We start from the raw sequence: 21,527 nt of genomic DNA on the forward strand, positions 1-21,527 counted from the left end.
GGTTTTTTACATATATCTAGGTAACAATTTGTATAATTTTATAATGGTAGATTGTATAATGACTTTGTACAAATTTTTCAAATACTTTTCGATAAAAAAAATTTCATTAGGATTTCATTTGTTTTAGATATCACTATGATTTTGCACTTTACTAAAAGAAAATGAAAATTGATATAACCAAGATCAAGAAGGGTACTTCTGAAGTGGTGAGTTTTTTTTTTTTGAAAAATTTTTAAAGTCTTTGTCTTTAGTTTTTTACCATGTAAAAAAATAAATAGAATATCAAATCCACAAATGGCTTCACGATATTTTCATTGTTAATAAAAACTTAATAAGATTTTTTAAAATTTACTTCTCTTTATTTACTTTAACAATCATTTTAAAATCGAGAAAAACATTTTTTAATGCATTCTTTGTGTAAACTTTAGCCTCCTGAATGCCAAGCTATAATACAAAAATTAAAAGCATGTTACCAAGATAACAACAATGAAAATTTACTGCAAGAGCTGCAGCAAACATCATCCTGGACTTCTGGAAAATGCGAATTATTTCATTGGGTGGATGTTCTTAATATATTTGATGACATCCTTGAACATGGCGCACGACGTGTTACTCCAGGTCTATGGAGTTTGGCAGCTGATACTTACAACAAAAAAGTAAATTTGTGTATTTTTTTTGGTAGTCATTATTTTGACGAAGAAAATTATAATGTGTATATGTAAAACATATTGTTTAATTTTTTAGTCAAGAGATCTTCTTTTGGAAGTACTCAGGTTTACTACATTATTGATTGAAAATTCATTTAGTCGGCATTTATATAATTCAATGGAACATTTATTAGTTTTAATGGGGTCAAGCAATTTGGAAATTTTAAATGGAGTTCTTAGTTTGCTTTACATGTTTAGTAAAAGAAGTAATTTCATTCCCAGATTGCAGCAAGACTCCAAATCAGCATTATTAAAATATCTTATGTATTTAGCTGAAGTAAGATAAAAAATTTTTTTGTTTGAATTTATTTTTGCTTACTGTAAATTTGCTTAATTATTTTTTTTTTTTATTTCAGAGTTGGGGAGGTTGGGAAAATGGTTTCGGCTTGGCTTCCTGTTGCCAGGAAGTTTTAAAGCCTGTAAGTATTAATAACTGTTTTTTAAATCGATCCATATTAGAAATTATTGGAAACAAATATTTTAATTTTATTTTTGTATTAATATAGGAACTACGGGAATCTGCTACAACTTTACATTTTGAATACTATGATGACACTCCAAACCATAAAAATAAAGTAACGACTATACATATTGAAAATATAGATAAAATAGATAAGAGTTTATCCAGTATTATGGATGAATTAATAGAAACTTACGACGTTATAGAAAGTCAAAGAGTAAGGAATGAAATAGTTTTTTTTTTTTTTTAAAACGTGTTATTAATTTTAAATCAAAATTTAAAGTAAAATAATAAAAATTTTTTTAGATGGTGCTTTTTACTCAACTTAGATTGGCTCATGGTTTTTCTGATTATAAAAGAAGGTTGTTATGTGTTCAAGCTAGATTACAAGCAATATCGGTTTTAGTATATTCTAATGGGCTTCAAGATAACACCCATCAAGCTGTTATTTATAATGGCCTATTAGAAGAATTAGTGGAATTATTAGAATTATCTGCTCCTGAATTGGTAGATATAAGAGCTGCCGCTCTTTTAACTTTAACGTCCGTCATACATTTGGATCGAAATCCTCATTTCCCTAAGTAAGTTTTAACTCATTTCAATTTACATATTTACTGGTTCTTACTTTTATTTTTTAAAATAAATATTTCTTTTTCGAAATAGAAAACCTGGATCACGACTTTTAACAATCATTGACGTTACTGGTGCTTCAAATTATCATGGACAACTTCCGTCCATGGTGAGAACTTGTATTGCATCTTTAACAGGATCTCAGCCTCATGAGCAAGCCAGGGCTTACGGAGCATCGTTGCAGTCTTTTCCCTTACCTTTGGCTACAGCTTTGTTTAGTTTTCTATATCATTTAGCAAGTTACGAAGCAGGAGGTGAAGCTTTGGTTTCTTGTGGAATGATGGAAAGCTTACTTAAAGTTATAAACTGGCCTGGTGAAGATTTGGATCAAATTACGGTAAGTACAATAAAATTTATTTTATTAAAATTGAAATTTAGCTAAAGTAAGAAATTTAATATAAATTAGTAAAGAAGTAAATTTACTTGTTAAATTTCCACTTGGATTTAATTTGAGTAGCAACTCATTAAAAAAAAAATTTTTTCAGTTTGTAACCAGAGCGGTTAGAGTAATTGATTTGATTGCAAATATCGACATGAGCGCATTTCAAGCTCACCAAGGTTTAGTTAGCTTTATTAACAGATTGGAATTAGAAGTAAATATATGTCGGAAAGAACAGCCTTTTGAAATTAAAATTCCTGGGACAAATGAATCCGTACCTGATGATATAGAAACATCAGGTTCTTCGGTTTCTTCTATTCAAAATAATACGGAGGAGTGGAAAAATTCGGAAGAAAATGCTTCTTCTAGGCCGTTGGATTCTAATAAAAGTCTTGCAGCTGAAGAGTCATTAAGTTCTGACGAAAACGGGGAAGAAACTCGTTGGGATCAATCCGAGTTACTGACTCCTATTTCTAGTCAGAAATCAAGATCGACCACTGAACCTGAATCATTAAATCAACCTTTAGTAACTGATTCTCAAACTGCTGAACAAGATGTAAATAAATTTTTAATTTTAAATAATATTAAATTTACAAAAGTTTAAATATTTTTTAAATAATTTTTTTTTTTTTTTTTTTTAGATTCCTATGCAAGAAAGTCAAGAAAAAAATGACAATTGGGTTCCTAAAATAATTAAAATATTTTCGAATACTAATCAAGGATCGGAATCAGCAATGGAAGTCGACGAAGAAACAGTTGCAAGTAAGAAAATTTTTGGAAAAAAAGTATTTACTGAAGGTATTTTTTTTGTGTTTATATTAGTACATTACAATTATTTTTAAAAAAATTTTCTTTAGAAGACGGTCCCAGTACAGAAAACATAACAAATAACACCATTGTAATTGAACCTCAACCTGGCACATCAAAATCAGTTCAACAGTATTCAAGTGAATTTTTTGAACGCACTTCTAAAGTCAAAGAGTCTGTTGATTATAGTGGTAATCGTTGGCAAGACGCTAAAACTGGGAAATCTTGCTTGCCACAAAGAGCTGGTTTAATTAAATCAATTTTGAATTTTCTAAAAAAAGCTATACAAGATCAGGCATTGAGCGAATCTATGAGAACAGTCATGGAGGGAAGTTTACCTTCATCTTTAAAACATGTTATTAGTAATTCCGATTACTACGGTCCTAATTTATTTTTGTTGGCCACTGATGTTGTTACTGTATACATATTTCAAGAGCCATCTCTCCTGTCTACATTGCAGGATAATTATTTAACAGACGTTGTTCTTCAAGCTATGCTAGTCAAAGAAGTAAATGCAATTTATATGTTTTTAAAAATTTCTAAAAACAAAAGTAGAGTTTTTTCGTTTGAATAATATGTAATCATATTTTTTTTTTTTTTAGGTTCCAGCTACGAGAGAAGTATTAGCATCATTACCTAATGTTATTAGTGCTCTTTGCCTAAATTCTCGAGGTTTAGCTCAATTTAAACAATTTCACTCATTTGACCACCTTTGTGAAATTTTCGTTCATCCCTTATATTTGCCTGCTATGAGAAGGAGAAGAAGTAATGATCCATTGGGAGACACAGCTACAACTCTAGGAAATGCTATGGATGAACTGATGCGTCATCATCCGGATTTAAAAACTGAAGCAATGAAAGCAGTAATAAATGTTAGTTTAAATTAATTTTTTGGTTCACTTCAAATGTGATGTATTTAAAAAAGTTTATTTTTAATTTAGGAAAATCTTAAAGCAATTTAAATTATAAAATAATTAATTCCTTTAATTAGTAATAATTAACAGTTTAGAAAATAATAATGTTTTGTAATGATTACAGTTACTTGATGAGATATATGTTTATGGTACAAGTCCGCAATATACTTGCGAAAGTTACACCAGTAAAAAAACATCAACAAGTCCCGACCCACCTGTGACTAACAACACCGACGGAGGAGCTTCAAGCGACGAGGAAGAAGATGAAGATAAAGAAGCACCTGCTACATCTTATTATGTCCGAGTGGGTGCCACTCAGGGCAAACCACACATACCTATTCCTTTAATAGATTACATTCATAATGTAATGAAATTCGTTGGAGCTATTTTAAGTAATAATTCTACTGAGGATCATTGCAAGGAGTTTGTCGCTTTAGGAGGATTAAAATACGTAGTAAAATTGTTGTCTATGCCAAATTTACCTGCTGATTATGCTGTTACTCCAGCAGCACAAGCTGTGGCAAATGTTTGTAAATCAATTCTTAGCTTAGCACGAGAACCTAAAGTTTTGGAAGAAGGCCTTAAAGAACTTCAACAAGTCTTAACACGTTTAGAACCCTTAACAGATCATTCCTCGGGAAAATGTGTTTTACTTCATGAGTTGGCAATGGTGCCCGATTTAGATAATGCCTTGTATTCATATTCAGCTACTCCTTTGCTACATTCAATGGCAGCCACGCATGGTTTTGTCATTATGTTTGTGCACGTATGCCGTACAGGGCAATCAGAAATGAGAAACACATCAATATTTACTTGGGGATCCGCTCTGGGACTTGACATTCTACAAAAGTTGTCTAAATTGTATACTTCATTGGTTTGGGAAAGTACATTATTGTTGGCACTTTGCAGTGACGACGTAATACCATCGGATTGCGACTTTGGACAACAAGATTTGAATTTACTTTTGCCACAAAAAGAAGGCAGGTTAATTCGTACCACAACGGAAGCTATGAACACTATGAAGGTTGAATCTCCTTCTTCTGATAATAATACAGAAGGAGCTATATTTCCTATTTCATCGAAAACAAAATCCACTCGCATAGCGCCTACACCCGAACAATTGAAGCATTTAAAATTATTGTTGGGTGCTGCTTCGAGATTAGGAAGAGCATTGGCAGAACTCTTTGGGCTTCTTGTTAAATTATGTGTAGGCTCTCCTAAAAGAAGAGTGACTTTTCAATCAGCTTTCTACTGTCCAGCTGTGGGAGCTACTGATGTCGCCAAAGCTATGTCTAATTTATTGGCAAGAGGATTAAATTGGAATTTAGTTCCTCCAGCTCCTCTAGAAAAATTCAAATTGACTTATTTAATATGTTCTGTTGGTTTTACTTCTCCAATGTTGTTTGACGATAAAAAGCAGCCCTATCATATGATACTGCATTATTTTGTAGAAGGGGAAAACGAGGGAAATCCCTCCGGTCTGATGGCATTCTTTGATTCTATGTATCACGCACTTGCCGGCGATGGTTCTGCAGAAGGTGACAAAGAAACTGGCAAAAAAGAATTCCCAGAAGGAACAGGCGAATTTTTAGATGCGTGGTTAATGTTGTTAGAAAAAATGACAAATCCAAAAATGATATTAGATTCTCCTAATGTTTTTGTTCAAGAGCACAAAGTTGAAAACACTCCCGTGTTGGAGTTTTGTCCTTACCGATATTTAGTAAAAATTCATAGAATGGCATTTAGTGCCGTAATGGAAATGTGGTGCAGAAAACCTTTAAAAGGTTACGGTTTCAGAATGACAGACAGCATGTTGCGCATTTTGAAGCATATTTTGGTCGGTGAAAAGATTTTACAAGAGCGTTTAGAAGAAGCATCTGCCAAGCAAATAAGTTTGACTACATACGGAGACCACATCAGAGGAAACACTAACTACACCAATAGATTTACGGGTTCTCCTTTAGAAGGAAGCATTTCTTTTCGCGGCTTTGCAAGCAGCACACCAAATTCTCATTCCCAAGTAAATGAAACTTTAATTTCGCAGCTTTGCGACATGGGATTTTTGAGAGATGCTGCCATTGAAGCATTATCACAATCGCGTAGTATTGAAATGGCTATTGGATATTTAGTTGAAAACAATAGATCATCATATCAAGATGGCTTGGATGATTTAATAGACATTGAGCAGAATTTGTCAGAAGTTTTAGGTTCAACTTCAAGAGAAACATCAAATTCTAATTTGCCGCGAAATAATGCAGCTGCAAGTGGTAGTTCTTCCACTAGCCAAACTCAACCATCACATTCTGAATCTGGAAAAACAAGGAAAAAATGGAGATGTGAAATGCCACTTGCGGAACGCGAGGCAGAGACTATGAACGATATTAAGAAGTATCAACTGTCAAAAGAAACAATGAGTAAATTTACTGAAAATGCATTAGCTCAGTGTCTTGAAGTTTTAGAAAATCTTCCGGAAACTGTGTACAGAGTTTCAGATTTACTTATGGTCATTAGTGATAGAAATGGATTTTCGTGGTGTGAAAATATGTTGGAAGCTTTGTGCAAAGACATTTCCGTTCAAGTAATAGGAATGCTTAAAGAAATCAAAACTGGACCCATTACATTAGGAAAAGTTCACAAAACTTTATTAGATTCATTAGCATCTAGAAAAATTTCTGTCCGGCTTCATTTACTAACTCTTCTTTTTGACGATCTACGATTTGCTTGTGTTAGAGCATTATCACATACTTGTCTCATTTGTTTTTTAATTCAATTATTAGAAATTCACGTCAAGTACGTAGATGTGCAAACGCCTTTAGGCTGTACAAAATGTTTAGTAACACCAAAATGGTTGGCTCCCCTTTTACTCTTGCTCGACTTGTACGAAAAGACTGCTGTATACACTCAAAGAATGCATGAAATGCACAAAGCTTGTACCGGAATATGGAAATGGTTTCAGTTAAAAACTGGAAAATGGACACACTACACATCTCAAACAAACAAATTAATTAACTTGGCTTATTGGAGTGGCGCACCAGGATGTCGCGTTACCGTTGGAGAAACTAGAAGAAAATACCACATTAATTTTAATACACTTTTACAAATTAATGAAGATACAAATAGAGGTTTGCCGATTACGATGATTTTAAAACAGCCTGACCAAGATGGTTTGGCTGCAGAAATGACGGGTAACGAATGTGACAAAGAAAAAAGTAAAGAGTATGAATCAATTTATAACCAAGCTCACAATAGATCTCAACATCCGATTCCTTCGATTAACGAATCCGATAGATACGTTCTTATTCAAGCTTGTGTTAAATTAATTCAAATCCCTGTAGATCCAGATGCGCTTCACGCATTAATGAGACTCACGCTACGACTTACCAGAGATTATTCTTTAGCTAAATTTTTCGCTGAAAAGGGAGGAGTTACGGCTTTGCTTGATTTAGAGCAAGATTCAAACTTCACCGGATTCAGCAGTTTAGCAACTCTGATACTTCGACATGTAATGGAGGATCCGACGACTTTAAGAAACGCTATAGAAAGATCTATTCGATCTAGAATTAATAGTGAAATTCAACCATCGTTTTTTAGAGAACTCTTATTCATCATGAGGCATTTGGAGGCTGCCATATGCAGAAACCCAGAACTTTTTTTTGAAATCGCTCAAAAAGTTCTTCAAATAGAGTACTGTGATAGTTTTGAAGGGCGTTACATATTAAAATATGTTCGAAAAACGGACAGAGCAGCCAATGAAGACACTTCCATTGACAAAACTGCCATTGGCCTCGTTCGTGCTTTATTAGATCAATTGGTTGTACCTGATGAATATCTATTGAAATCTTATTCGGAAGGTGGCACAACTGAAAATAACAAACCTTCAAAAGAAACAGTACAAAGTCATACGCAAAACAAACTTTTCACATCTCAACTGGATACGTTTTCAACCGTTTTTGGAAATAAAAAACCGGTAGAAAATGTTGACAAAGAAAAGAAAGAATTCAACGAAGAGAAAAAATCAAAGAAATTACTTTCGAAATCGGTTATTTTATCCGTGTTAACCGATGCTGTAAAATCTTATCCCGGATTTTCTAAACTTATCATGGATCACGTTTACGAAGCCGATGCTGACAATCCTGTTTTAACAGAAGACATGACCGCAATAAGATTTATATTAGAAAAATTTGTATTACTCCCTGGAGTTGACAAAGAATCTTTGGAAATATCTGCTGAAGCTCGATTACTTCTCGGAGCCGTGGGTGCTTGCAATTATTCTATTGCTATTCAATCTGCTTTAGTTATAGAAGTCAAAAACTGTATTCAACGGATAGTCAATGCTCATTATGATGATACAAAAAAGAAATATACGGATGTTTCATGCATTCTCAGTCTGATTTCTGACATGATGGCCATGTGTCCGCCCGTTAGCTGGTTGTCTTTTGTAAATAATTCGTTTGTCAAAATGAAAAACAATGTGTCTTATTTATCAAATATCTCGAAACTATTTACAAGGAAGGGTTTAATAAATGAGTTGGCTAGATTGCCACACAACTTAGATTTGTCAAATCCTAATTTTGTTTTGGCCATGAACGCTGCGTTGAAACCGTTGGAAACTCTAACTAAATTAGCCAACGATCGGGGCAATCGCTCGCATAGCATGGAAACTTTTAAATTCGGAAGTAGAGGAAATACATCGAGTAGACCCGTCCAAGAAGCAGATCCAACGTTGACTAATAGCTCGGAAACCACTTCCGGGAATACAAATGCACAAGGAGAAGAAACAAATGAAGATGCTGAAAATACCGAAAATGATTTATCCGCCGCTGCGGAAAGCTTGGAACCGGTTTCCGATAGTCAAGTCAACGATGACATAACCGATATAGGAGAAATCGTTTTAGAAGACCAAAATATCGACAGGTATTCTAATTGCATAAATTTTATAATTTTTTTAATTACACTGTGATATTTGTATTTTAGCATATAATTTCTATAGAATGCTAATTTTTTTCCATTAATTTTTGATTTTAGAGACACCGATAGAAACAATTCAATGCACATGGATGAAATTGTTATTTCTCAAGACAGAGAAACTGTTGAGGTAAAAAAAAAAAAACTTTCCTTCTTTTTTTTTTTTTATCTAAATTTAAAACATTTTTTAAATTGTATAGGTAATTAAAAACTTGTTTACTTTTCTTCCAGAATGATGATTTGTCGAATCCGATGACTTTACAAACGGCATTAATGCAAATGACATCGGAAGTAAGTGATTAAAACACAATCATTAACGTTAATTATAACTAAATTATTATTATTATTATTGTTTTAACAAAAAGTTATGCAAAGATTAAATATTAAATTTTTGTTTGAAATAGATGGTGCATGGTCTGATGACCGAACTTCAACCTTCCAATCAGGAACAGTTAACCGATCCTGACGATCCGGATAATTTGGAAGAAGATCAATACGGAGATGAGCAAATGGAAGAGGATAATAATGAAGTTGATGAAGGTGGTTACAATAACGAAAACGACGATCCAGACGATGACTTTTTAATGGACACAACCATTTTTAGTCGAGCTGAGCATATAATGAACGATTTGTTTTTCGTTCAATACCCAAGTAATGAAAACGAAACTTTGGGATCCTTTAACGAGTTATACAATGATGATTCTTCTCTCAGGCCAGAGGAACCAGGTACGCTACGTTTTGAAATCGATTTTTGACGGTTTTTTGAAATTTTTATCAATTGTACTTTTTCATAAAAAAATTTGAAATTTTTTTTTTTTTACCAGTACTTCAAAATCCGCCTCCGATATATCATCCGCTTTTGGTTCGACGAAATAGAGAAGATACGGTTCCATTAAGAAATCTTCGAAATCGTCCTCGTAGATTTAGATTCTTTCAATTAAATCCCAGAAGCACGTCAACGAATAGACCGGATATTTTGCAAAAGTATGTCTTTAATAAATATAAAGTTTTTTCGGTTAAAAAAAAAAAAAAATAATAATAATAAACAAACTTATTTTAAATTTTGCAGCTTGCTGTTTTCCCGAAGACGTTATCGTGCATCTGATTTTAGACCGGGAGGAGATCAAGACACTCATAATTCCGGTAATCATCATTTTCGAAACAGTAATTTGGTATTCATGGAAAATGGTTTTGGAATGCTTACTCGTCCAGACGAAGGAAACATTGATTTTTTGGTATTCAAAATTATTATTTTTTTTTTTTTTTAAAGTTAATTGCGAGTCATTGAAAATATTACATAAAAATAATTTTTCCCCTTTAGGATCAATCGATGGAGTCTTTCGGTCAACATTTCACGGCAAGCACTCAAAGTGTTTGTTACGTTCGATGGGCGAGCGAAATGAAAATTTTAGATGCTGATTCTGCTGCAATGGCAGCAACCGTCTTAAGTTACCGTTTAAGAGGATCTTTAGAAATGCATAAAGACGAAGGAAAAGTTAAACAAAGTATGAAAAGTTTTATAGAGAGATTTAAATTATTATTATTATTATATTATACCGTTTTTTTTTTATTTACCGTTTAATCTAATTAAATTATTTGTCTTAGATTCACCTGCCATGGATGTAAGTTCTCCACCCAACAGCACGGAAACTAAAAACGTGGAAATGGCTGATGTTTCTCAGCAAATTAATCTTAACGACTCTTTGCAAACAACATACGCTAATCAAACGCCAGGTTTGTTTTTAATTATTATTATTATTAAAAGCAAATTTTCTCATGAATTTATTAAGTTTTTTATTATTATTATTTTTTAATTTATTTTAGTGGAAAATGTAGAATCCAACAGAACTGAGGATATATTACCGGTACAAGAAAGTACGCGTCTTCTTCAAGAATCAACTTCACCTTCCGAGGATAGGACAGTTACCGATTCAAATGTTATCGAATCGGATCAAGTCGCTGAATCCGGTGGAGAATCTAACCTTCAAGATGCATTTACTTCTTACTTCATGTTTGAAGATGACGAAAGAGTTGAACCTGGTTTGTGGAAATGAATTGTTTATGATTTAACGTTGTACTATTTTAAAGTAAATCAATGAACAAATTTTATAAAAATTTTTTTTTAGCTTTTCCTATTTATGGCACGAATGAGGAAATGGCAGATGAAGCAACTAGAAACAACTTTGATTTGAATTCGGCTTCCCAGGTTCGTAAATCGTAAAACCTTTATTATTTCGATGAAAGCTTTTTTTTTTTTTTATTTATAAAGATGTACTAAAAGTATTTTTGGTGATTTAGGAAACTGAAAATGAATTACCATTTTTGGAATGGGACAGCCAGGCTCCAACCGATGAAGGTTTACCGTTAAGACGCATACCAGGTTCGGTCAGCATTGCGCCTTCTATTGTACCTCCTCCTGCTGTATATCCTTTACGTGAGTAAAATACATCTCGTTAAAATTAACTAAAATCATTTAAAATATTAAAACTAAAAAAAAAAATTTTTTTTTTAGTGTCTTCTTCATTACCTCTGCCAGAGGTTGATCATTCTTTAGAAATATCATCAAATGCAAATCAGGAGGAAGAACAAGGGAACAATACGTTGGCTTCAACTTCAAACGATCAGTTTGAAACGAATGCACCTAATAATACTGAAAATGTTAATTGTAATAATTCTCAATCAGTCGCAGAAAATCAAAATGAAATAAATAACAGTGAAAGTACTGATCGTACGAATCAGTTATTCCCGGTAATTATTATTATTATTTTTCTTTTTTTTTTTTGTTAAAATTATTTATATATTCATTTTTTTCTAAAATTGCCTGTGCCTGTGTTTGAAACGACATTTTTTTTTAAGTAAAAATAAATTTTGTTTTGTTTGTCAACAGGATTTTCTTCCATCTATTTTCGGACAGAATTCTGAGGTTCCAGATCAATCGGCTTCATCATCTCAAGCATTTCCTCCTTCTAGCGAAGGAATACAAAATGCAACGCCAACAATAATTGAGGAAAATGAATCTGCAGATGGAAATGCTACGACATCCAATGCAGAAAATTCTAACAATGAGGTAAAATTTTTTATTTTATTTTATTTTGTGAATAATAAAGCTTTGAACTTAAAATTATATTTAAAAAAAAATTTTTCTTTCAAGAATGCATCACCGGTGCCGCTCGATCCTGAGGAAATGATACAATTATATCCGAATGGAAGGGCTACCTATCGTGGAATATCTATTCCTGCGGGGTTGGATCCTTCTTTTTTGGCTGCTTTGCCGTCGGAAATGAGAGAAGAAGTTTTTTCAAATCATTTACGACAACAAAGCATTCAAAGATCAGGTACATTAAACTTTGTTTCGAGTCCGAAATGATTGTTTAAAGTTTAAGAATTATTGCTTAGTAATATTGATAATTTTTTTTTGTTTCAATCTTTAGTGGATTTATTAAGAGATTCAAACACTCCACTCTCCAATACCGATGAAGTAAACCCAGAATTTTTGGCAGCATTGCCTTTAAATATTCAGGAAGAGGTGTTAGCTCAACAACGGCAAGAAAGACAAAGACAGGTTGCAGCATCCACCAATCACAATGATCCGTTTGATGCTGCAGCTTTCTTTCAAAATCTTCCTCTCTCTCTCAGGCAATCGGTATGACATTAAAAAAAAGTTTTTGAAGACTTTTTGTACTCTATTAGTCTATTTTCTATAGACTTCTAATTCTATTCTATTTTTTATTGTTCCAGATATTAGCCGATATAGAAGAATCTCAAATATCGGTTTTGCCACCGGATTTAGCTGCAGAAGCACACAATTTGAGAAGAGAGCACGATGCACGTAACCGACAATACTTTCAAGAACGTGAACGTATTTTAAGCCATAATACCCTTTCTTCTATATTAAGAGGTACAGGACCTCGTGGTACAAGAGTAGCCATTCATGGAGTTCCTTCGATTAGAAGTCAGTGGGGTATATCGTCTATAAGCAGAGGAAGCGAAAGTGGTGGTATCGACCCTCCTTTTGAGTATGTATTTTTATATTTCTTATTTTTTTTTTATGGGTAACAAAATTTATTGATTGTTTTATTTTTTATTTAGATCGATAGGGCGTCAATTGTTGGATCAAGAAGCTGTGAGCACGTTGCTCCTTTTGCTGTTTGTTCAAGATTTTCGCCTTAATATTGGTCGATTACACCGTGTTATTAGAAATTTATGTTGTCATCCTCCAACAAGGGATTTTGTCAGTAGGGTAAGAGTTTATTTTGTAGAATTTAAATTTACTTACGTACTCAATTCTAAAATCCTGTATTTTACCGGCAGACGTTAATATCAATCATGGAAAAATGTAACGAAAGTAGATGCAATTTAAGTTTAGTGAATTCAAGGCAATCTAGTCCTAAAAGGAAAATGCCTCGATCTTCGGGTCATCATTCTCATTTTTCTAAAAATTCAGACGTGGAAGTAGCAAATCCAACGTCAGACCCGGAACCAGCATGGCTAAACTTGAGTATGGATGCTGCTTTGGGTTGTAGAGCCAACGTATTTCAGGTTCAGTTAAAGAGATATGGGAAGAGAAGTCTGGATAATTATCTGGCTTACAGTGTTTCCATTCATCCTCAAGCAGCTCCTATTGTATTTAGGTATCCATGTGTATAAATTATTATTTATTTTTAAAAACAATTTTAACGCTTTCTATTTTTTACATATTATTTCTTTTTTAAATTTTGTTTTTTTTTTTTTTTTTTTAATTATAGAAATGCTATAGATTTACTCTATACCTTAACCAAAGTATTTCAAAATGAATTTTTGCCAAAAAAGCCAAAGGACACGGATAAAATAGAAGATTTAGCCGTAGTTAAAAAGCCTATTTGTACCGGGTTCTGGGATATTTTAGTTCGTTTGGAAAATCTCAATAGCGGAAAATCTTCGAAGAAAGGAAAAAGCGCGCTCAAGTACGACAAATTATTCAATAAATGAAATAATTTTTTTAATTTTTTCAATTTGAAATTTAACAATTGATGTTTTTTTGTTTATATTAGAAATCAAACGTCGACGCCATTTAACGAAGTTGAACCCAGGTCACCCTCTTTTGACAAATCACTCATGGGTCATTTGGTGACCATGTTGACTTATCCGTTAGTTAAAACGAGCACTCAACTCACCGATAAACTTCTTCATATCTTGAATTTAGTTTCCGAAGGATTCACGGAGGTAAAATTAGTTCAAAATAAAATTGAAGTTTTTAAAAAAAATGAAAAATCGTCACGCGCGAGTACATTTTATAAATTTTTACTTCAAGTTGGATGAAGAAGAAGCCGTACCCGTGACCGAAGAACATTTGAAAATTATTGTAAATGTTTTGACATCGAATGGCTGTTCGGAAAATGGATTGGAACAAGCTACTAGCCTTTTGATCAGAATGAGCAATTGTCCAGATCCTACACGCCTAACAAGTTTAAGGTTATTAATTTCCGGTGCGCAAGAAGTTGCAGCTTTAGTAAAACAACACATTGAAGCTCTTTTGAATGAATTGATCGAAGCCAACGCGAAAGCTAAATCGGATCTTGAATTAGAAGTGGAAATGAAGGAAAGTCACAGAAAGGGACAAATTCAAGACAGGTAAAAATCAATACATTTTTTAATAAAAGCCGCGAGTTTTTTACGCCATTTATTTATTTATTTTTTTTTTTAAATTTTTCATTTGTTTTATTAATATTTTTAGATTTACAAAAAAAAGCGTAGTAATAACGGCTCCTAGCAAAGTCAAAGGTGGTTTTGATATTCAGTTGCCTTCCATGCAACCTTTAATATCGAAAACGTCAAGTCAATCGTTTTTCCTAAGAATTTTGAAAGTAATCATTCAACTGAGAGAAGTTTTAGTTATAAGAAGAAAACTAGAAACTGGTAAATAATAAGAAAAAAATTTTTTTTTTTTTTTAAATATTGCTTTTTTAAATATAATTAAAAATTATTTTTATTTAATAGATCAACGTAAAGAAAACAAGGAAAAGAAAATAAATTCTGATAATCAATCGGCTTCTAACAATTTACCCGAACAAGGAGAAACTTCTGGTGGTCGAGTTGGTGCTATGAGTAGTGTGATGGAAACGGAAGAAAATCCCGTTCCTGCATACAATCCCAGTAAGTATTTTTGTAAGTTACCCGTAATGATATTTAAGTAGTCACGCGTTTTTAACCTAATTTATAATATTAAAATTTTTCCAGGCGAAAATAATGAAAACGGTTCTCGATCGGCTGCAAGTTCAATGAGCGTAGATCTTGAACTATTTGAAACGAGCGGTCAAAATGCCGAAGAAATCGGCGACAGAGAAGACTCCATAAATCAAACTATTATTGAAAATACCACCACTATTCAGCCTAGTGAACGAGACAACGATACGAAAATAAATAAGCCATCCGAATCCTACGGAACGATGGAAACTGACGCGGAAAAAGAATCGGAAGAAGCCAAAAGTAATTTTTTTTTTTTTTTTTTTTTTTTTTTTAATTTAGTAAAATTTTTGTAAAAAGTTTTAAAATTTTTATAAATTTTATTTTGCAGGTGAAAATAAAGAAAATGTATCTTTCCAAATACCATCGTTAACAAAACAATTACAATTGGATGACCTTTGGATTATTCTCAGCGAATGTTTGACGGAGTTGGAAAAAACTCCCGATCATCATGCGGCTCTCATACTTCAGGTTAGAATATATAAAAAATCAATTTTTAAATAAACAAAAAAAAAAAAAAAAAGAAAAAAGAAATTGTAAAAAAAAAAAAAAAAGGGAAAGATATGAAAAAAATAGTCTGACTAAAAAAACGGCCACTTATATGCGAATCAATAACAACAACAACAACAATACCACCACCACCAACAACAACCAAAACAACAAAAAAAAAAGTTAGATTCACGCATTTTTTCCCGTTTTTAGAGGTTTTGGGTTTATGTCGCTGTACAAATTTAATGTTGACAAGCCCCCCTCCCCCCCATATGATGAAAAAGGAAAAAAATGATTTTTTGCCTGTTCGAACTTTTGTCTCGGATATGTACGTGGGTTGTGGATGCTGGGATTTAAGTAACAAGAAGTGTTAACACAAGGAAAAAACACGAGAAGAAAAAAGAAAATTATATAATCTGGCATTTTTTTTTGGTGGGACTAATTTTTTCCTTTCGGCTTATTAACAAAATAATAATAATAATAATAATAATAATTATAAAGAAATATTTTTCCCTCTAAATTATTTAATTAAAAAGAAAATTTTTATTTTTATTTTTTTTTATAATTTGAAACTTGCAAGAAATCGAATTAAATTTTTTTTTTTTACTACGGGATAATATCCTATATATTGTACATTTGGGGGATTTAGGCTGAAAACGATGAAAAAAAATTTAATTTTTTTTTTTTTTTTTTCCAGCCTGCTGTCGAAGCATTCTTTTTGGTTCATTCTACGGCAATTAATGAAAATCGCACAGTTGCCAATGCTGGCATATCGGTCCCTGTTTTACCCAGGCGTAACAGAAGCAACGGTCCTCTGCCTTTGGCACCCATCCTTCCTGGAATTCACTTTGCCGTGAGCGACATATTAGAGATACCCGATCCGTCTCCGAATGCCATGGTATCCGTTTCTTCGTCGAATGCTCCATCCACCAGCATACAAGCATTGTCGCAAGGAAACTCTCAACAACCCATCACGAGTCAAAATAATTCTTTCAGTCACATAATTACGGAATATAGAAAATTCGTTCAGGTTGGAAAACGGAAAATTTTTCACGGATTCGAAAAAATTTTTTTTTATACTGAAACGATTAATTCGATTGTTTTAGTTGCTTGGAGTTGCCAACAGCGGCCCCCTTTCTGTTGATGTCGAAATCGAAAACGCTTCCGATTCGGGATCTTCATACATTCAACATTGTAGCAATTTGAACTCGACTTCGTTGGCGACATTTTTCAAACAATGTGAAAATTCGCCATTGTCGGATCCATTCAAGTTTTTGCGATTCGCAGGTAAGTATTATTATTATTATTAAAAATGCGAAAATCTTATAAAATGTCTTACTTAGCTTTCCCCTCGAATATTCATTACTTAATATTTATAAATTTGTATTTTTTTTTTCAGAACTTCATAGAGCTGTGTTAAACCAAATATTACGGCAATCCACGACTCATCTTCCGGATGGCCCGTTTGCCATTCTTGTTAATTTTACAAGAGTTTTGGACTTTGACGTTAAAAGAAAATATTTCCGTCAGGAATTGGAAAAAATGCACGACGGTTCGAGGAGAGGAGACGAAACGGCCGTTAACGTTAATCGTAGTCACGTTTTTGAAGAATCGTTTAGGGAACTTCATAGGAAATCCCCGGATGAATGGAAAAACAAATTTTACGTCGTTTTCGAACGTACGTTCATTTCTATAATTAATATAATAAAATTGCTTGAATGAATTCTTTGTTTAAATATATATATATTTACTATTTACAGACGAAGAAGGTCAAGATGCCGGAGGCCTCCTCAGAGAATGGTACATGATTATATCTCGAGAGATATTTAATCCTGATTACGCTTTGTTCACCGTTTCTCCTGGTGATAGAGTGACGTATACGATTAATCCGTCGTCTCATTGCAATCCAAATCATTTATTATATTTCAAATTCGTGGGGCGTCTCATAGGTAAAAATAAAAGAAATTTCGAATGATGAAAGGGGGCGGGGGGGGGTTCAAATGAAAATCGTTAATTGCAACAACAAAAAAAATTCTAATTTTTATTTTTTATTTTTATTAATTAGCGAAAGCCATTTACGACTCGAAATATTTAGAATGTTATTTCACTCGATCATTTTACAAACACATTCTCGGCATACCCGTCAAATACCAGGATATGGAAAGCGAGGATCCAGAATTTTACGAGGGACTCGTTTATTTGAAAAATCATAAAGTTTCCGAATTGGGAAACGATTTGACGTTCACGACGGACGTTCAAGAATTCGGTGTGACGGAATCGAGAGAATTGAAACCGAACGGTGCCAACATACCGGTCACGGACGAAAATAAAATGGATTACATTCATCTTGTTTGTCAAATGAAAATGACCGGAGCCATTCGCAAACAGTGAGATTTTATTATTTAAAATTCATTTCAAAAAAAAAAAAAAAAAATTTTTTTTTCTCTTTCGGTTCATGCGTCAATTTTTTTTTTTTTTTTTTTTTTTTAATAGGTTGGATGCTTTTCTCGAAGGATTTTATGAAATTATACCAAAACATTTAATATCGATATTTAACGAACAGGAATTGGAACTTCTTATATCTGGCCTACCAAACATTGACATTGACGATCTCAAAAACAACACGGAATATAATAAATATTCTAGAAATTCAATTCAGGTTTGTTAATGGATTTAAAAAAAAAAAAAAAGCGTGGGGGGGGATAAGAAATTTATGTAAATTGATGATGAATTGTTTTTTTTTTTTTTTTTTTTTTTTACACATTAGATCGTATGGTTCTGGAGAGCCTTACGTGAAATGGATAATCAGGATCAAGCCAAATTTTTACAATTTGTAACTGGAACGTCAAAAGTTCCTCTCCAAGGATTCGCTGCCCTGGAAGGAATGAATGGAATACAAAAATTTCAAATACACAGAGATGACAGGTCCACCGATAGGCTTCCTAGTGCTCACACGTGGTGAGTTTTATTTATTTTTTATTTATTTAAATACTACAAATTTAAATTTTTTTACAAATATTAATTCACCATGTTTATTTTTTTTTTTTTTTCCAGTTTTAATCAACTTGATCTTCCTGCTTACGAAACGTACACGAAATTAAAAAATAATCTTCTCAAAGCTATTCACGAATGTAGCGAAGGTTTCGGATTCGTTTAAAGAGGGAAAAGAAAAAAAGTGAACTAAGAATGGCGGAAAAAGGAAGAAATTATCGATTGATACGAAATGGAAAAGAAGAGAAGAGAAGAGAAGAGAGTGTCGTTTTATAGTATAGTAAATAAAGGAGGGGGAGGAGAGGGGAGGGGAATGGGGGAGGAGGAGGGAGGAAAGAGGAGAAAGAACGACGACGACGACGACAACAAAAAAAAAAAAAAATATATATTAATCATCATCATTAACAACAACCCCTTTTTCCTGGAAATTTCGGTTTTTTTTTTTTTTTTTTTAATAAAAGCAAGAGAAATAAATAAATAAAGACTGATAATTAGATAAATTGGTATAATAAGAAAATTTATGTACAATTAATAATTTGTTTTTTTTTTGTTTTTTTTTTTTATTATTTGCGGGATAACATGCAGTTGATTGTAACAAAAGGTGTTTTTTTTTTTTTTTTTTCGATCATAAACAAACAAACAAATGAATGAATGAATGAATGAATTATAAAATGCCTTTTATATTAGTTTAAAAAAAAAGTAAGAAATAATAATAATAATTATTTTTATTAATATTTAATTTATAGATTTCACATTTCTTTAATTAAATTACAAAAATGGAAAAAAAAAAAAAAAAAAAAGAATTTGTTTTTTCGTTGTATATTATTGTTTGCTTTGTGATTACTGCATACACACACACACACACACATACACACGCACACATTTTTGATTGTGAGTGCGTGTATCGCGTAAAACCGTTCGTTCTCTGTGCCTGGTTTTTTTTTTTTGTCATTTTTTTTTTTTTTTATTTTTTGTTAAAGCTAAACAATAAATAAATATAAATGTTTAAACAAAACGTCCAAATAGAGAAAATTTACAAATTAGGTTGATTATTATGAAAAAAACGTGAATAATAATAATATTAATAATAAGGAGGAGGAGAAGAAGGAGAAGGAGGAGGAAAAAACGTGGAATTTGTTTTTCTTTTTTTTTGTTTTTATCGATCGTGTCAGTAACAATAAATAAAAATCTATAATATTAAATGATGTAATAAAAATCCGATTAAAAAATAATTAAATAACGATAACATTAACGATGATGTAAAATGCTTTTTTCTCTCTCTCTTTCTCTCTTACACACACACACACACTCTTTCTCAAACTCTTTCTCACTCTTTCTCAAAATAACGATTGTTTGTTATATATGTGGGAATAAAATAAAAAAAAAAAAAAGGAGGAAGAGGAGGAGAAAGGAACATGTTGTGTAATTTTATGTCCAGGTACTCCTCAGGAGGGTTCGTTAAAAAAATTATATTAAATATAAATGGGGGGGGGAAGATGGGGGGAAACGTGGAAAACAAAAAGAAAATTTATATCAGACGAATAACACATGAAATGAAAATTTTAAAAAATCTATTAGATTTAAAGTGCTGTGTTTGTTTTTGTTTTTGCGTGTGATGCGTTTCATTTTATCATTATTATTATTATTATTATTATTATTATTATTATTATTTAAACAACAACAAATTATTACATGTAATTGAAATTGATTTTTTTAAAGAAAAAAAAGAAAAGCATTGAAATAAATAAATTACAGCACTTATTATTTACTACAATTATTATTAATAATGATAATAATAACTATATATATATATATAATATAATGAAAAAAAAAATGTTTTTAAATAATAATAATAATAATTTTTTTTTGTATAGGATTCAATCTGAAAAATAAATATATATATATTTGAAGGTTGTATGTAAAAAAAATTGAAAATGATAATAATAATAAAAAAAGAGAGAAAGAACATTAAAAAAAAAAAAAAAATTAAATTTTTCTCATTTGAATTATTAATTAATAAATAATTCCATCGTTTTAATAACAAACAAATTCAAATAAATAAATGATGATCAATTGTCAACGGTCGGTCACGAGGGAAATTAATTTATTTATTCCCTTTATTATTATTATTATTATTATTATTATTATTATTATAACTACTACTACCGCCATTACTAATGGATAATTTATTTAATAATTATCATCATTATCATCATCGACGTCGACGTCATTTATATATAAATAAATAAATAATGTTTTTATGTAATAAGTAATGTCCATCGAGTAACTTATAAATAATTATCATTATTAATCACGGAAATGGATTCGTTTTTGTGTGGGGGAGGGAGAAAGGGAGGAGAAATTAAAAGGGGGAGGAGGAAGAGGTAGAAAAAGAATAGTTTAATATAAATTTTTTCTATTTTTTTCCGTTCTTCTTCTTCTTCTTGGTTTACCGTACAAAAAATCATACCAAGTGATATCATTATTATTATTATTTTCTTTATCAATGCATTGATAACGTATCAATTTTTTTTATATGTAAACAATAACGAATAAATACACGTTTTTCCCTCTCTCCTCTCCTACCGCCTACCACCCGGCCCCCCCCCATCTTCTCCCACAGTGATGAGTTTATTATTTGCATTTTATTACATTTTTTTAAAATATTATTATTATTATTATTATTATGGACTCCTCTCAAAAAGGTTTTTAATGGATGGATAACTGAATGTTTTATTACATTTTAAAAAAAATTTTTTTTTTTTTTATCAATGTTTTAGTGCGTGAAGAGAATAACGACGTCAATAAAAATAAATCTATCAAAATAAATTTAGTTTTTCGAAAAAAAAAAAAAAAAAAAAAAAAAACGATTAAAATAAAAGCAGTTAATAAATAAATAAAAATTTTTTTTTTTTAGATTTTCTCATTGACTTAAAAAAGTAAAACCAGAACCATGAGATTTT

The 21,527-nt window shown here is 31.7% G+C and overlaps 1 protein-coding gene across 1 annotated transcript; it reads left to right on the forward strand.

The window, feature by feature from the left end:
* Nucleotides 1–161: 161 nt before the first annotated feature.
* Nucleotides 162–18,730, forward strand: Phum_PHUM461390 (HECT, UBA and WWE domain-containing protein, putative; the record flags this gene model as incomplete). Its single annotated transcript, XM_002430023.1, is given in 45 exon segments — nucleotides 162–206; nucleotides 429–666; nucleotides 752–984; nucleotides 1,064–1,126; nucleotides 1,214–1,384; nucleotides 1,474–1,748; nucleotides 1,831–1,916; nucleotides 1,956–2,134; nucleotides 2,283–2,450; nucleotides 3,159–3,491; nucleotides 3,586–3,855; nucleotides 4,022–5,344; nucleotides 5,363–5,789; nucleotides 5,865–6,025; nucleotides 6,083–8,853; nucleotides 8,923–8,992; nucleotides 9,267–9,588; nucleotides 9,687–9,877; nucleotides 9,932–9,957; nucleotides 9,974–10,097; nucleotides 10,184–10,367; nucleotides 10,699–10,892; nucleotides 11,203–11,296; nucleotides 11,375–11,610; nucleotides 11,750–11,929; nucleotides 12,014–12,218; nucleotides 12,309–12,505; nucleotides 12,601–12,878; nucleotides 12,952–13,102; nucleotides 13,174–13,493; nucleotides 13,608–13,805; nucleotides 13,893–14,043; nucleotides 14,153–14,472; nucleotides 14,612–14,757; nucleotides 14,839–15,017; nucleotides 15,036–15,327; nucleotides 15,416–15,555; nucleotides 16,271–16,477; nucleotides 16,845–16,860; nucleotides 16,973–17,251; nucleotides 17,334–17,522; nucleotides 17,639–17,960; nucleotides 18,067–18,232; nucleotides 18,341–18,531; nucleotides 18,628–18,730. The coding sequence occupies 45 exon segments, from the start codon at nucleotides 162–164 to the stop codon at nucleotides 18,728–18,730; spliced, it is 12,414 nt and encodes a 4,137-aa protein (XP_002430068.1).
* Nucleotides 18,731–21,527: the final 2,797 nt, after the last annotated feature.

Source organism: Pediculus humanus, genomic scaffold (assembly GCF_000006295.1).
Source record: "Pediculus humanus corporis 1103172108244 genomic scaffold, whole genome shotgun sequence".
NCBI classification, from domain to species: domain Eukaryota; kingdom Metazoa; phylum Arthropoda; class Insecta; order Psocodea; family Pediculidae; genus Pediculus; species Pediculus humanus.